The sequence below is a fragment of the Oncorhynchus kisutch genome, linkage group LG26 (genome assembly GCF_002021735.2).
Source record: "Oncorhynchus kisutch isolate 150728-3 linkage group LG26, Okis_V2, whole genome shotgun sequence".
NCBI classification, from domain to species: Eukaryota; Metazoa; Chordata; class Actinopteri; order Salmoniformes; family Salmonidae; genus Oncorhynchus; species Oncorhynchus kisutch.
The window spans coordinates 45575681-45590694 of record NC_034199.2 but is presented as its reverse complement, the minus strand read 5'-3'; the positions used below and the strand labels follow the sequence as shown (position 1 = coordinate 45590694).

General features: G+C 46.2%; 1 protein-coding gene across 1 annotated transcript; it reads right to left on the bottom strand.

The window, feature by feature from the left end:
• Positions 1-4573: 4573 nt before the first annotated feature.
• LOC116357721 (uncharacterized) lies at positions 4574-14775 on the bottom strand. Its single transcript, XM_031805914.1, has 2 exons — positions 14645-14775; positions 4574-8352 (listed from the first exon to the last, which is right to left on the bottom strand). The coding sequence occupies exon 2, from the start codon at positions 8249-8251 to the stop codon at positions 5591-5593; it is 2661 nt and encodes an 886-aa protein (XP_031661774.1). The 5' UTR covers positions 8252-8352; positions 14645-14775; the 3' UTR covers positions 4574-5590.
• Between the last annotated feature and the right edge of the window lie 239 nt (positions 14776-15014).

The following is a 15014-nucleotide window of genomic DNA, read 5'->3' as shown; positions in this document are numbered from 1 at the left end:
AACCTATATTAACCCAGGAAGTAATGAACCTATATTAACCCAGGGAGTAATGAACCTATATTAACCCAGGGAGTAATGAACCTATATTAACCCAGGGGAGTAATGAACCTATATTACCCAGGAAGTAATGAACCTAGCTGTTACTTTTAGTTTATTTAAACAGACCCCATTTCAAAGGAAACAAACACTCATTAAAACCTCTTGAAACTCTGGGGGCGGTATTTCATTTTTGGATAAAAAAGTGTTTTAAACAGGATATTTTGTCATGACAAGATGCTCGACTATGCATATAATTGACAGCTTTGGATAGAAAACACTCTAACGTTTCCAAAACTGCAAAGATATTGTCTGTGAGTGCAACAGAACTGATGTTACAGGCGAAACCCAGAAAAAAATCCAATCAGGAAGTGCCCCATATTTTGAAAGCGCTGCATGCCAATGACTCCTTATATGGCTGTGAATGGGCTACGAATGAGCTTACGCTTGCTACGTATTCCCCAAGGTGTCTAGAGCATTGTGACGTCTTTTTATGCATTTATGTTGAAGAATAGCCGTAAGGGACCACATTGAGCAAGTGGTCACATGATGGCTCCGCAGAAAATCTTGCGTAAAGTACAGAGGTAGCCATTATTCCAATCACTTCTAATGAGAAACCAATTGTCCCGGTGGATATATTATCGAATAGATACGTGAAAAACACCTTGAGGATTGATTCTAAACAACGTTTGCCATGTTTCTGTCGATATTATGGAGCTAATTTGGAAAAAAGTTTGGCGTTGTAGCGACCGTATTTTCCGGTCGATTTCTCAGCCAAACGTGAAGAACAAACGGAGCTATTTCGCCTACAAAAATAATATTTGGGGAAAAAAGGAACATTTGCTATCTAACTGGGAGTCTCGTGAGTGAAAACATCCAAAGTTCTTCAAAGGTAAATGATTTAATTTGATTGCTTTTCTTATTTTCGTGAAAATGTTGCCTGCTGCTAGCAGGGCATAATGCTATGCTAGGCTATGATAAACTTACACAAATGTAAGTTGTAACATTCTCCGGAACACTTTGAGAACATGACTTTAAATAGAACCGTGAGGAAACCTGTAGGAAATGTTATGCTGAAGTTCTGAAATTCCCACAGGTTTCAATATTTTTTTTAGATGCACTATGCTTGGGTTGAACAACAACAAAATAAAACGAGTCCCATGGTAATCACTTAATCATTATTTGTTCACTTTACTTTAGTAAAATATTTCATATGTTGTGTAGGAGGAAGGAACCTGCCTTAACGTACTCAATTTGAGAACATTGCCAATGTTAAACCATTTGGAGAACGTTCCTAGAACATTACCAAAATTGAAATTGAACCATTTTTGAACTTTTAGGAAACATTGTTAGTTATGAAATGCCCAAGAACATAAAATGTTTGCAAGTTACTTAATACATGTGCTGAGAAAGTTGCTTGTCTTTGGAACAATCCTAAACCAATCCCAGAAAGTTGCTTGTCTTTGGAACAATCCTAAACCAATTCCAGAAAGTTGCTTGTCTTTGGAACAATCCTAAACCAATTCCAGAAAGTTGCTTGTCTTTGGAACAATCCTAAACCAATTCCAGAAAGTTGCTTGTCTTTGGAACAATCCTAAACCAATTCCAGAAAGTTGCTTGTCTTTGGAACAATCCTAAACCAATCCCAGAAAGTTGCTTGTCTTTGGAACAATCCTAAACCAATTCCAGAAAGTTGCTTGGCTTTGGAACAATCCTAAACCAATTCCAGAAAGTTTGCTTGGCTTTGGAACAATCCTAAACCAATCCCAGAAAGTTGTCAGAAGGGTTGCATGCAAAATTACCATAAGACAACCACTCTCTCACCAAGCTGTACGAAACACAAAAGGTTCTCTGAATGTTATGTGCTAGCTGGGTAGGAATTTGACTGGCCCAGTCTCCTTCCATTTGCTCCAACAGAAGGGTTGAGTGGAAGTTGCAGACAGAACATGTGACTGGTAGACTGGGAACAGCTACCTGTGAAGAAGCTACAGTTTTTATTGGTCTTTTCCACCGGAGCACCAGTTAGCTCCCCACTCACTACTCAGAAATCCCCTCCGGCAAGACAGCTACAGTACAAAAGACAACCTACCCACTGCCACCCACGTACATACTGGAAGCTCTGTCAATACACACACATGGTTTTTATTAAAGCACATACTCACAAAGCTACTTACCCGGATATATTGCTGAATTACAAAACAGCACACACAAACAGTGCCTAGTTAAAGTCTACACACCCCTTTCACACAGTTTGTCACATTTTGCTGCCTTTAAAATTCAAATCGAAAAAGAGATGTCTACACTGTATTTCCAATCAATTTGATGTTATTTTAATGGACAAAAAAATGTAGCTTTTCTTTCAAAAACAAGGACATTTCTAAGTGACCCCAAAGTTTTGAAGGGTAATGTATATTGCCCTAAGAGTTGAGCAGAGTTGGTAGAATCTACACATTTTCACAGAGAAAGAAGAAGAAAAACTACAAAGAACATTTAATAAATACAATGTAATAAAACAATTTGAAAAAAACAAATGATGTCTTGATTGCGTCTGTCTTCACACCCCAGAGTTAATACTTGGTGGATGCACCTTTGACAGCCATTACAGCTATGAATTATTTTGAATAAGATTCTACCAACTCTGCTCAACTCTTAGGGCAATATACATTACCCTTCAAAACTTTGGGGTCACTTAGAAATGTCCTTGTTTTTGAAAGAAAAGCTACATTTTTTTGTCCATTAAAATAACATCAAATTGATTGGAAATACAGTGTAGACATTGTTAATGTTGTAAATGACTATTGTAGCTGGAAACGGCTGATTTTTAATGGAATATTTACAGGCTCAAAATGGCTAGAAACATAGAACATTCTTCTGAAACTCAGTCTATTCTTGTTCTGAGAAATGAAAGCTATCCCAGTGCGAGAAATTGCCAAGAAACTGAAGATATTTTTCAACAATGTGTACTACTCCCTTCACAGAACAGCGCATCCTGGCTCTAACCAGAATAGAAAGAGGAGTGGGAGGCCCCGGTGCACAACTGAGCAAGAGGACAAGTACATTAGAATGTCTAGTTTGAGAAACAGATGCCTCACAAGTCCTTAACTGGCAGCTTAATTTAATCGTACCAGCAAAACACCCGTCTCAACGTCAACAGTGAAGAGGCGACTCCTGGATGCCGGACTTCTAGGCAGAGTTCCTCTGTCCAGTCTCAACGTCAACAGTGAAGAGGCGACTCTGGGATGCTGGCCTTCTAGGCAGAGTTCCTCTGTCCAGTGTCTGTGTTCTTTTACACATCTTAATCTTTTTTTTTTTTTAATTGGCCAGTTTTATTGGTCAGTCTGAGATATTCTCTTTGCAACATTTAGATTTTTCACCAAAACGGTGAAAGGTTAAATCCTTAGTAAATCCTTAGTAACACAATGCATTAGCAGGAGAGGTGCAACATCTCTCCATTACCAAACACACGAGGACACACAAACTCCTATTCCCACTGTGAGTAAAAGGAAGCAAACAACACTACTCATAATGTATCACTCAATACCCCTCTCTTTTTTCATCCCAGAGAGTGGGAAACAAACACCATTTCAATATATAGTAGGGCATCAATTCTAATGGATCCCATGGGACCCACAAGCTGCTGTGTTGGGTATTTATGAGAGAGGGAGTGGGTTTCTGTCTCAGGGATGATTCTATTATAATTATAATAATAATATTAAAAGCTATTTAGCAGACTTGGATACAAAGTTATTTTGTACATACATTTATATTTCGTATACAATTTACGTATGGATGGCCCAGGGAATTGAACCCTCTATCCTGGAGTTGCCAACTGAGCCATGCCTCTGGAGAAAAAACAGCACTTCCAGGAAGATCCACAGACTGAAAAATCCCATTTACCCCCTGCAGACAGACAATTATTGTCCACGGTGGGTGTAGAGCAGCAGTACTACTACCCTCACGGCACTTTTACATTCAAGCCAGGCAATAAACGTGACGTTTAAATATGACTTTTGCAATCACATCACTTTGCATTTTACATCTCCAGCAGAGGTGGAGGTGGAGGACAGGTGGAACTGGTTTGCATCTCGTTCTTCACCCTGGCTGTGTGTCCCAGCTCTAAAACATATGATGTTAACAGGATTTTCTCACACTCTCTCACCTTGCTCTTCTCACGGTCCAAATGTTTCGATCTTCAGCTGCTCAGAAAGTTGTCTTCTGATGTTTGGAGGCTGGAATTGGGTCAATTTTTATATCTGTCGGGTCAGACGAGTCTGTAGGGATTCCATTAAGCCTACACAGTAAAATCAATCATTTAGGGTGGAAGTGTGGAGTTGATCTGTGCGCAATGCAAACACTGCCAAAAAAAACCATGAAAAGCTAAAGTTGTATTGATTAAATATGCAGATAATGTGCTGTTCAGAGAAAGCCAGGGAGGAAAACAAGTAATTAAGTTTAAAAAAGAAGATAAGCCCCGAGACTAACTACAAAAAAAAAAAAGCGAACACAAAAAAAATAACACACACTTCTTGATGTGTCATGATGCCTCTGATGTTTATTCTGGATGAACACATGAGCATTTTCACACTTTGGAGGTTAATCGTTAGATGCAGCGGCTTCCTCTGTGAGACATCTTTCATATCGTAGACATTCAGAAACACACACACACACACACACACACACACACACACACACGCACACACACGAGTGAGGAGAGGAGTTGGACAGAACAGTCATTGTTGGAAGTTAGAGTTATTTGTCACAGTAAATCCATCCTAGAATGGAGAATATGCATGTGCTGTTTGGTTTTGTTTTGCTGTGAGAGAAAGACGAGCTGTGATTGAAGCTGAGTGGGAAGGGAGGTATACAGTCTCCAGCCTACAGGATTGTCACGCCGTCAGAAAACAATGACACGACAGTGTGGAACATTTATAGAACTGTTCCCCAGATTCCAGAAAACTCAAGAACATTTATATTTTACACAGCAAACAGCAAAATCACATTGAACAGGGAAATAGTGTAAGAGGCATCTTAACTTTACAACATGTGAATGTAAGGAATGGTAAGCATTTATGAGTAATCACATGACAGTGACGCTGATGACATCAGTGTACAGAATGTTTGTGTTTACTCTGATTACAGCGCCCTTGGGAACAGTGTACAGCATGTTTGTGTTTACTCTGATTACAGGGAACTACTGACAACTGTAAACTTTTGACCAAAAACTGTTTGATTCTAAGGAAAGACTTCATACATTCGATTTTTTGATTTTCTCAATGCTGACATCTACAGGTCATGATTCAATCATGTAGATTATCCCTAAAGGGCTACAGACAGAGAACGTTGTAGAACGTTGTAGAACGTTGTAGAACGTTGTATAACGTTCTAGACAGAGAACCGGCTATCTGCAGGAAATAACACTCCACACTTTGTTACTTCAAAAACAGTTCACATTTGTTTAGGTGAAAAGACAAGTCTCGGAATATAACAAAGAAACACAAAGTCTCCTTCTCATAATTCTGTGGGAGTGTTATTGCTGCACAGTGTTCTGGTGACATCACTTGTACTGGTAGATCTTGATACAGTGGTGCATGCTGTCTGACACCACTAGATGCCCCTCAGGAAGCAGGGCCAGACCTCGTGGGCTGCTCAGCCCCTGGGTGATTATAGGCCTGCCTACCCCCTGGGCTGGGTACATCACCACCCTGTGTTGCCTGCCCCAGTCCACCACCACCACGTCTCCATCCCTGTCTATGCAGATTCCCCAGGGGCTGGTCAGGACGGGCCCCATCCCGGCACACACCCCCAGGACCCTCACCGTGTTCCAGCCCGGCTCCAGCACCTTGACGCAGGGCTCCCGGCCCGTCTCGTTACCCCTCTCTGACACAGCCACCAGGCCAGAGCTCAGGCAGGCAGCCACCAGGTAGGGCCTGTGGAATCCAGTCACCACTGTGCGCTCCAGCCGAGAGCCCGTCTTGGGGTCCAGCTTGAGGGTGGTCAGGGTGCCTTTCCGGATGTCCGCCACGAGGAACTCATCCAGCCGGGTCACCGTCACGCCCCGGGGGGCCTCCAGCTCGTCCTTGGCGGCGCCCATCCCCATCCCGCCGAAGGTCTGGAGCAGACGGCCGTGGCGGTTGAACACCAGGAGGGCGCGCTCCGCTGCACAGCTCAGAGCGATCAGGCCCTTGGCGTTGACGGCGATGTCAAAGTAGTTCCGGCAGCGTCGAACGGAGCCCTCGGAGGTCGTGGAGGTCACCTGCTGGAGGACGTTCCCTCGTGGGTCGGTCACCTGGACGCGGGCGTTCCCACAGTCCACCACGAAAAGCTGCCCCTGGGGCGTGGAGTGGACCCCGCTGGGTAGGGTGAGGTCGGCACGGCCGGAGCCTTGTTTTCCAAACTGACGGATCAGACACCCAAGCTGGGGCTGGAGATGGTCTCCTTCCTCTTCCATCTCCGTCAGAGCAGGCTCTCCTCTCTCCCCCCAGCCTCTCCCCTGCTGCTCCTGAGAGGCAGAGTCTATGACCGACATGGAGAGACACCTGCTCACCCGGCTGGTACTCCCTATAATCCCACTCTGCCTCTTGGCTACTGGGCCCCACACCCCAGAGTCTCTGCGCCCGGTGGGGCTCTGTAGACCCTCAGAGACGGTGTGTCCTCGGCTTAGTGTCGGGGGGATGGAGGTGGTGGTGGAGGTCAGGCTGCTCCTGTTCACCCTCCAGGCCCCCACATGCTCCCCCCTCCCACAGTTGATCAGTGGGCGGGTCTTGCGTGACAAGTCTGCCGCTGACTTGGACAGGCGGGGGTCATGGTTCAGGGAGCCTCTAAGGCTGTGGTCCCGGGGGGAGCTGACGATGAAGGTGTAACAGGAATCCAGGCTGTCGGCTGGGGAAAGAGGATGGCCAGAGTCCCCTGTGGGGCCCATTTGGTGGTCATCAGAGGACACGCTGAGGCACAAGTGAGGGCACTCTCTGGAGGTGAGGTCCATGCAGCTATAGCTGGTCAGTGGCTCCCTAGGACTGACCTTAGGAGAGGGAGAGCCCATTGTTCTGTAGCTAGGAGACGGCAGTTCCCTGGGGAACTCACACTGTCTCACTCTGCCTCTGCTGTCTCCTCCATCCTGACTGTCCAGGCTCCAGCAGGGACTGAGGCTGCTGTGCTCCAGTCTGCCCCCCTCTGGTGGGGAGCAGGGCTCACGGACCAGGGTGCTTTGCTTCCTCTTGCTCATGACCCCATAACCCAGCCGGCTGCCAAAATTGTTCGTCCTGTGCCTTAAGTCCTCTTCAGAGTCTCCATTGCTAAGCGACGCGGAGGTGGCCAGTAAGAGGTCCTCTTCTCGTGGTTGAGATATAGGGGACTCTGTCTCCTCATCCTGGGATGACTCCCTGTCAGAGGGCTCCCTCTTAGGAGGCCAGCGTCTCCTTTTTGGGGATGACTTCTTCTCTTCTCCTGACTCCTCGTCACTCCTGGCAGAGAGGCGGATCTTCCTGACAATCCTCAGGATCCCACTGCCTGTCGGTGAGGTCACATCCTGCCCCGGCCCAGTCCCTCCATCGGGGGTACTTCTCACTTCCCCTGCACCCCCATGCTGGGCATTCCCACAGTGCTCCCCAGAGTGGAGGGCACAAAACTGTCCCTCTGGCCCACAACCCCCCACATTAAGACAGAGGTTGTGCTCCTGGAATCTGATCTTCCCGAAGGTCACAACATTGGGCTGGGAGCTGGGTCTGAAGCTCACCTTCTTCAGGGAGAGGGAGATCTCCCAGGGCTGGAGGAGGTCGGCGACCCCTCTGATCAAGAGGTTCTGATCGGGCCCTGTCTGGCCCTGACCACTCCTCTGGATCAGCTCCCGCAGCTGGGTGACCTTACGGAGCCTCTGGTCCAGCAGGGCCTGACTAACTCGGGCGGCCGCAGCATTTTCCCTCTGCAGCTGCTCCAGCCTCCGTTGGGTGTCCCGGTGGTCCTGCTCCACTCTCTCCAGCAGACGCCGCTCCTCCCGTCTCGCCCCTAGTATGGCACGCTCCAGCCCCCTGCTCACTCCCTCTGTCTCAGCCACCTGGCGCTCCAGCAGCCGTCGAAGCTCTGTCTCCCCCCGGGCCAGGTCACGCAAGGCCTGGGTGGCCCAGCAGGGCGGGAGGGAGGGGGAGAGGTGGTCTTCCTCTGGGGTCTCTGTGTCAGACTGACCCAAGGGCCTGGGGCTGTGGGGATGGATGGGGAACATAACGGCAGACCAAGGGGTGGAGGCTAGGGTGTCAGAGTCACGGTATGAGCAGGACTTCCTGCAACCAGATCTCGGCCTTGAAATGAAGTCACTCCTTTACCCTGAGAGAAGAAGAAGAAGAGAAATCAGTTAAAATGTTTTGAATGCATATGACCTATGTCATTCAACTAATTACTGCAAAAATAATCTGACCTCGTACAGTATTGACCCATGATCTGTGTTCTGGGAAATCGGTGCCATTTTTAAGAAGTCTGACTATGGCTGTCGCATACATTTTGGATTCAGCATGTAATGTGTGTGTGTGTGTTGTTAAAGACCTGCAGCATCCTGTTCTTGTATAGCTGACAGACTCATTGTGACAGGCGCCATATGCTGATCTCTCTACCGCAGGCAGACTCTTCAATACACTGTTCTCCCAGACACACAGAAAAGAGATATTCTCAAACCTGCTGGGCTTTCCTTACTGTTATCAAACAACACCATATCAACAGAACAGCAATATCTGTGCTTAGGGTTAGGGGTTAGGGTTAGGGTGTAGGGGTGATGGGTTAGGGTTATACACAAATATAAACGCAACATGTAAAGTGTTGGTCCCATGTTTCATTAGCTGGAATAAAACATCCCAGACATTTTCCTTACACACAAAAAGCGTATTTCTCTCTACATCCCTGTTAGTAAGCATTTCTCCTTTTGCCAAGATAATCCATCCACCTGACAGGTGTGGCATATCAAGAAGCTGATTAAACTGCATGATCATTACACAGGTGCACCTTGTGCTGAGGACAATAAAAGGCCACTCTAAAATGTGCAGTTTTGTCACACAACACAATGCCACAGATGTCTCAAGTATTGAGTGTGCAATTGGCATGCTGACTGCAGGAATGTCCATCAGACCGGTTGCCAGAGAATATAATGTTAATTTCTCTACCATAAGCTGCCTCCAACGTCGTTTTCGAGAATTGTCAGTACGTCCAACCGGTCTCACAACCACAGACCACGCTCAAGACCTTCACATCCGGCTTCATCACCTGGCGGATCTTCTGAGACCAGCCACCCGGACAGCTGATGAAACTGTGGGTTTGCACAAGAAAATAATTTCTGCACAAACTGTGCATTCACCCATTGAGCATGTTTGGGGTGCTCTGGATCTCTGTGTAGGACAGTTCCAGACAATGTCCGGCAACTCCACACGGCCATTGAAGAGGAGTGGGGACAACATTCCACAGGCCACAAACAGCCTGATCAACTCTATGCGAAGGAGATGCGTCACACCGTATGACGCAAATGAAGTTCACAACAGACACTGACTGGTTCTGATCTGTGATGTACAGATACATATCTGTATTCCCAATCATGTGAAATCCATAGATTAGGGCCCTTATGTACTGACTTACTGTTCATCCTGACAGTAAAATCATTTCGCGTTGCGTTTATATTTTTGTTCAGTGTATATAAGCCAATTAGTATTGTTCCATGGAAGAAATTCCACCAAGACAATTTACCCCCTGCATGCAGTTACGCCTGTTGCCACACTGCCAACAGGACTGTATGCCTGTGGAAAGATGATATACAGTCGCTGTTGAAAGAGACAGTAGCCTGCGAGGGGAAAAGAAAGAGAGGGAGGGAGGAGAATGAGAGGGAGGGGAGGAGAAAGAGAGGGAGGGAGGAGAATGAGAGGGAGGGGAAGAGAAAGAGAGGGAGGGAGGAGAACGAGAGAGAGGGGAAAAGAAAGAGAGGGAGGGAGGAGAACGAGAGAGAGGGGAAAAGAAAGAGAGGGAGGGAGGAGAACGAGAGAGAGGGGAAGAGAAAGAGAGGGAGGGAGGAGAACGAGAGAGAGGGGAAGAGAAAGAGAGGGAGGGAGGAGAATGAGAGGGAGGGGAAGAGAAAGAGAGGGAGGGAGGAGAATGAGAGAGGGGAAAAAAGAGAGGGAGGGAGTTGAGAGAGAGGAAAAGAAAGAGAGGGAGGGTGCAGAACGAGAGGAAGAGAAAGAGAGGGAGGAAGGAAGGAGAACGAAAGAGGATAAGAGAAAGAGGGAGGGAGTACGAGAGAGAGAGTGCATTGGCATTGAGAAATCTATTAGCATTTCAAATGGAGACAGAGAATCACAATCCTCTAGATAAAAGAGAGGGAGGTGAAGCTAGTCAGCCCAGAGAGGGAGGTGAAGCTAGTCATCCCAGAGAGGGAGGTGAGGCTAGTCAGCCCAGAGGGGAGGTGAAGCTAGTCAGCCCAGAGAGGGAGGTGAAGCTAGTCATCCCAGAGAGGGAGGTGAAGCTAGTCAGCCTAGAGAGGGAGGTGAAGCTAGTCAGCCTAGAGAGGGAGGTGAAGCTAGTCAGCCCAGAGAGGGAGGTGAAGCTAGTCATCCCAGAGAGGGAGGTGAGGCTAGTCAGCCCAGAGGGGAGGTGAAGATAGTCAGCCCAGAGAGGGAGGTGAAGCTAGTCAGCCCAGAGAGGGAGGTGAAGCTAGTCAGCCCAGAGAGGGAGGTGAAAGCTAGTCAGCCCAGAGAGGGAGGTGAAGCTAGTCATCCCAGAGAGGGAGGTGAAGCTAGTCAGCCTAGAGAGGGAGGTGAGGCTAGTCAGTCCAGAGAGGGAGGTGAAGCTAGTCAGCCCAGAGGGGAGGTGAGGCTAGTCAGCCCAGAGGGGAGGTGAGGCTAGTAAGCCCAGAGAGGGAGGTGAGGCTAGTCAGCCCAGAGGGGAGGTGAGGCTAGTCAGCCCAGAGGGGAGGTGAGGCTAGTCAGCCCAGAGAGGGAGGTGAGGCTAGTCAGCCCAGAGGGGAGGTGAAGCTAGTCAGCCCAGAGAGAGAGGTGAAGCTAGTCAGCCCAGAGAGGGAGGTGAGGCTAGTCAGCCCAGAGAGGGAGGTGAAGCTAGTCAGCCCAGAGGGGAGGTGAGGCTAGTCAGCCCAGAGAGGGAGGTGAGGCTAGTCAGCCCAGAGAGGGAGGTGAGGCTAGTCAGCCCAGAGAGGGAGGTGAGGCTAGTCAGCCCAGAGAGGGAGGTGAAGCTAGTCAGCCCAGAGAGGGAGGTGAAGCTGGCTTTGATATTTTATTCATGAACTAGAACAAACTGACTATGAGAAACAGTGAAAGAAAGATGTTTGTTCTTCCAATCTGCCTGCCTGCTGAATTATGACAATAATGATGCCCCTGGGAACAGCCATGTGACAAGGAGATAACAGAACGATGGCCCTGGGAACAGCCATGTGACAAGGAGATAACAGAACGATGACCCTGGGAACAGCCATGTGACAAGGAGATAACAGAACGATGCCCCTGGGAACAGCCATGTGACAAGGAGATAACAGAACGATGCCCCTGGGAACAGCCATGTGACAAGGAGATAACAGAACGATACCCATGGGAACAGCCATGTGATTAGGAGATAACAGAACGATGCCCCTGGGAACAGCCATGTGATTAGGAGATAACAGAACGATACCCCTCGGAACAGCCATGTAACGAGGAGATAACAGAACGATAACCCTGGGAACAGCCATGTGATTTTGAGATAACAGAACGATAACCCTGGGAACAGCCATGTGATTTTGAGATAACAGAACGATGCCCCTGGGAACAGCCATGTGACGAGGAGATAACAGAACGATGCCCCTGGGAAAAGCGATGTGACGAGGAGATAACAGAACGATGCCCCTGGGAATAGCCATGTGACGAGGAGATAACAGAACGATGCCCCTGGGAACAGTCATGTGAGGAGGAGATAACAGAACACTGCCCCTGGGAACAGTCATGTGACGAGGAGATAACAGAATGCATAAATATACACAGTGGTGTGTATTTATGGATGCAAAGGGTTGCCAGGCTTCCCCCAAAAAATGGACAAAAAAAAATCTTTATCTTTCGTCTCTTCATCATTTTCCTTCAATTCGCAAGAGGCTGAATGTGTCATTGAGAAAGCTTCCGAGCGAACGTAACAGTGGCCCTCTGTCTCTCTATGCGTCTGGTCCAAACAAGTATGACATAGGTTTTTTCTTCATTTTACCAGGCAATTCAGTTAAGAACAAATTCTTATTTACCATGACGGCCTACTGGGGAACAGTCACAACTACCCCGGCCAAACCCGGAAGACGCTGGACCAATTGTACGCCGCCCTATGGGACTCCCAATCACAGCCGGATGTGATACAGCCTGGATTTGAACCAGGGACTGCAGTGAGATTCAGTGTCTTAGACCTCTGCGCCACTCGGGAGCCCCACGTGTGAGTAATAGTGAAGGACTTTTTTTGGGGGTGGGTAGGCTACCATATTTGGAATGACAATGACCATGTGACCATGTGCCAGCGAGTATTTGTCCTCTTGATAACCAAACAAATAATAACCAATCAGCGTTGAGCTGAACTGAGTGCGCTCAACTCTTTTACTTAATTCTCCATTCATACATTGTGCCCCTGAGAGGATGGAAGTTCAATGTAGTATGTTAACTAGCTGTCCTGGTGCATTGTTGTCCATGAAAGGAAGTTAGGCTAGCGAGCAAGCTAATGTTAACTAGCTGTCCTGGTGCATTGTTGCCCATGAAAGGAAGTTAGGCTAGCGAGCAAGCTAATGTTAACTAGCTGTCCTGGTGCATTGTTGCCCATGAAAGGAAGTTAGGCTAGCGAGCGAGCATTTTAGCCATGTAGTTTTGGACAACAATAAATAAAAAATGTAAGGCTGTACTGTATGACAGAGTCATAGACCATTTAGACAACATGAAAGAAGGGGAGGATGGCATTGGTGTTTCTCTGCAAGTAGGGTGATTCAACATGATTTTTTTCTACTTACACACACACACACAAATCAGAACCACGGACAGCCACATCATATTTAGTTTACGTTGACTGGACTAAATTGTTTTTGATGTATTTTAGTTGTTAGTGTATTAGACTAAGCAGAGGTGATTTGATGATGTTGAAGTGGTGCTGGAATAGTGGAGGCTGTTTTTTGTTAGCTTCCCCAGTGAATTTACCCACACACCGCTACTGATGCTACGTAGGAATAAATGATATCACTTTATAGACTTGTTATAAAATATTACAATTATATTTCTTCTTCTTGGGTAAAACACGGTGTAGGTATAGAAATCCTGTCTGGGTAATACAACACTCATCAGATGTTATGGTAGAGGAACTAAATGAGAAATCCTACTACAATCTATCCTCATTCAATTCTAAAATGGTAAATGAAGCAATAATTAAAAACTCATTTGAATCAAACTTGATGTAAATCAGCAGACAAGTAGATGAGTAGAGACTATCTCGGGTTATATCAGGTGACTATGAGACACCCATGTTTGCTAAGGGTGGGTGTCTGTCAGTCAGGTTGCCTATGTGGCAGTCGGCCTATGACAGTGGGAGTCCCTCTCTTGCCATCACAGGGTTCTCCTTACATTACCGCCCTACATTATAGATGAGAAGGTACTGTTGCTGCAACATCATGTTGTGTGAGTGATTCTCTCTCTCATGTAGGATCGTAATTTGATTATTTTTGTTGCAGAAAATGTTCCTGCATGGCAGGAAATGCTAACTTAGTAGTGTATTCAAAGGTTTAAAAAAACATCTAAAGTTTGTATTTTCCACTTTCAAATGTCAGACTTGATTTGCCCTAACAAAAACAATGTATCAACCCCTACGAAAACGTCCATTAATTATATTCCACATTTCCTGTTGATGCAGGATAATTTTCCTGCTGTAGCAAACTGGCTCAAATGAAGTTCCTACATCTGTAGTTCTGTTGGTAGAGCATAGCGCATGCAATGCTAGGATAGTGGGTTTGATTCCCCGGCACCTCCAGTTTATAAAATATATACACTCGTGACTGTAGGTCACTTTGGACAATAGCGTTTGCTAGAAGGCATATCATTATTTAATCTGTGGACAAGTGTAGAGGAGAATAATATTGTAACTAACTGTGTCTCTGTTATTTGGACTTTGAACATTGCTTTTATTATAATTGCTTGTTCTTTGAAGCATGAAATATAAATATATTTAGAAACATTTAAACCTTTAAACTTAAAAAGACACATTATGCAGAAATTGCTCTGCCATTTCCTGGTTGCTAAAATTCAATTTTTTTTTCTTTCTTCTTCACATTAAATTAGGAAAACTATCAACTGATCATTCTGACAGACAGTCTAAAAGAGGCATTTTTTAAAATTCACACACAGAACAGATCTCCCGCGTCTTAGACTTGCTTTCAATGAGAATGACAGATCTATAACGCACATTTCTATGTGAATTTGGTCAGACTTGCCTTTAATATATTTCACTAATTTAAACTAATACATAAAATGGCACCATATCCCAATTGCCACTGAATACCATAAGCATTTCTTTAAGTTATATAATCTAAAGTCATGAACTGTCTGTCTTAAAAAACTATATGATGATATAAACAACAGAATTGCCTTACCTGTGCCCAGGTATCCAACACCTGTTCCACCCCCACACACACTGGTGTCCTTTACGACCACTCAACTCTAATGTTCTCTCTCTCTCAACTTCTCTCTTTTGTTTTCTTGTTTGGTGTTGCTAGGAGACAGCAAAAAACTCCTCCGGTTTCCAAGTCCACCGCACAAAGTGAAGGAATTCATCTGCCCTGACAGCTGGGTAACTAGGCAAGTCAGTTAAGAACAAATTCTTATTTTCAATGACAGTGGGTTTGCCTGTTCAGGGGCAGAACCACAGATTTGTACCTTGTCAGCTCGGGGATTTCAACCTTCCGGTCACTAGTCCAACGCTCTAACCACTAGACTACCACTGTCGCCCCATTCACAACAATA

What these genes read in the sequence shown, in the direction of transcription:
- LOC116357721 (XM_031805914.1), bottom strand. Translation starts at nt 8,251, where the DNA reads ATGTTCCCCATCCATCCCCACAGCCCCAGGCCCTTGGGTCAGTCTGAC.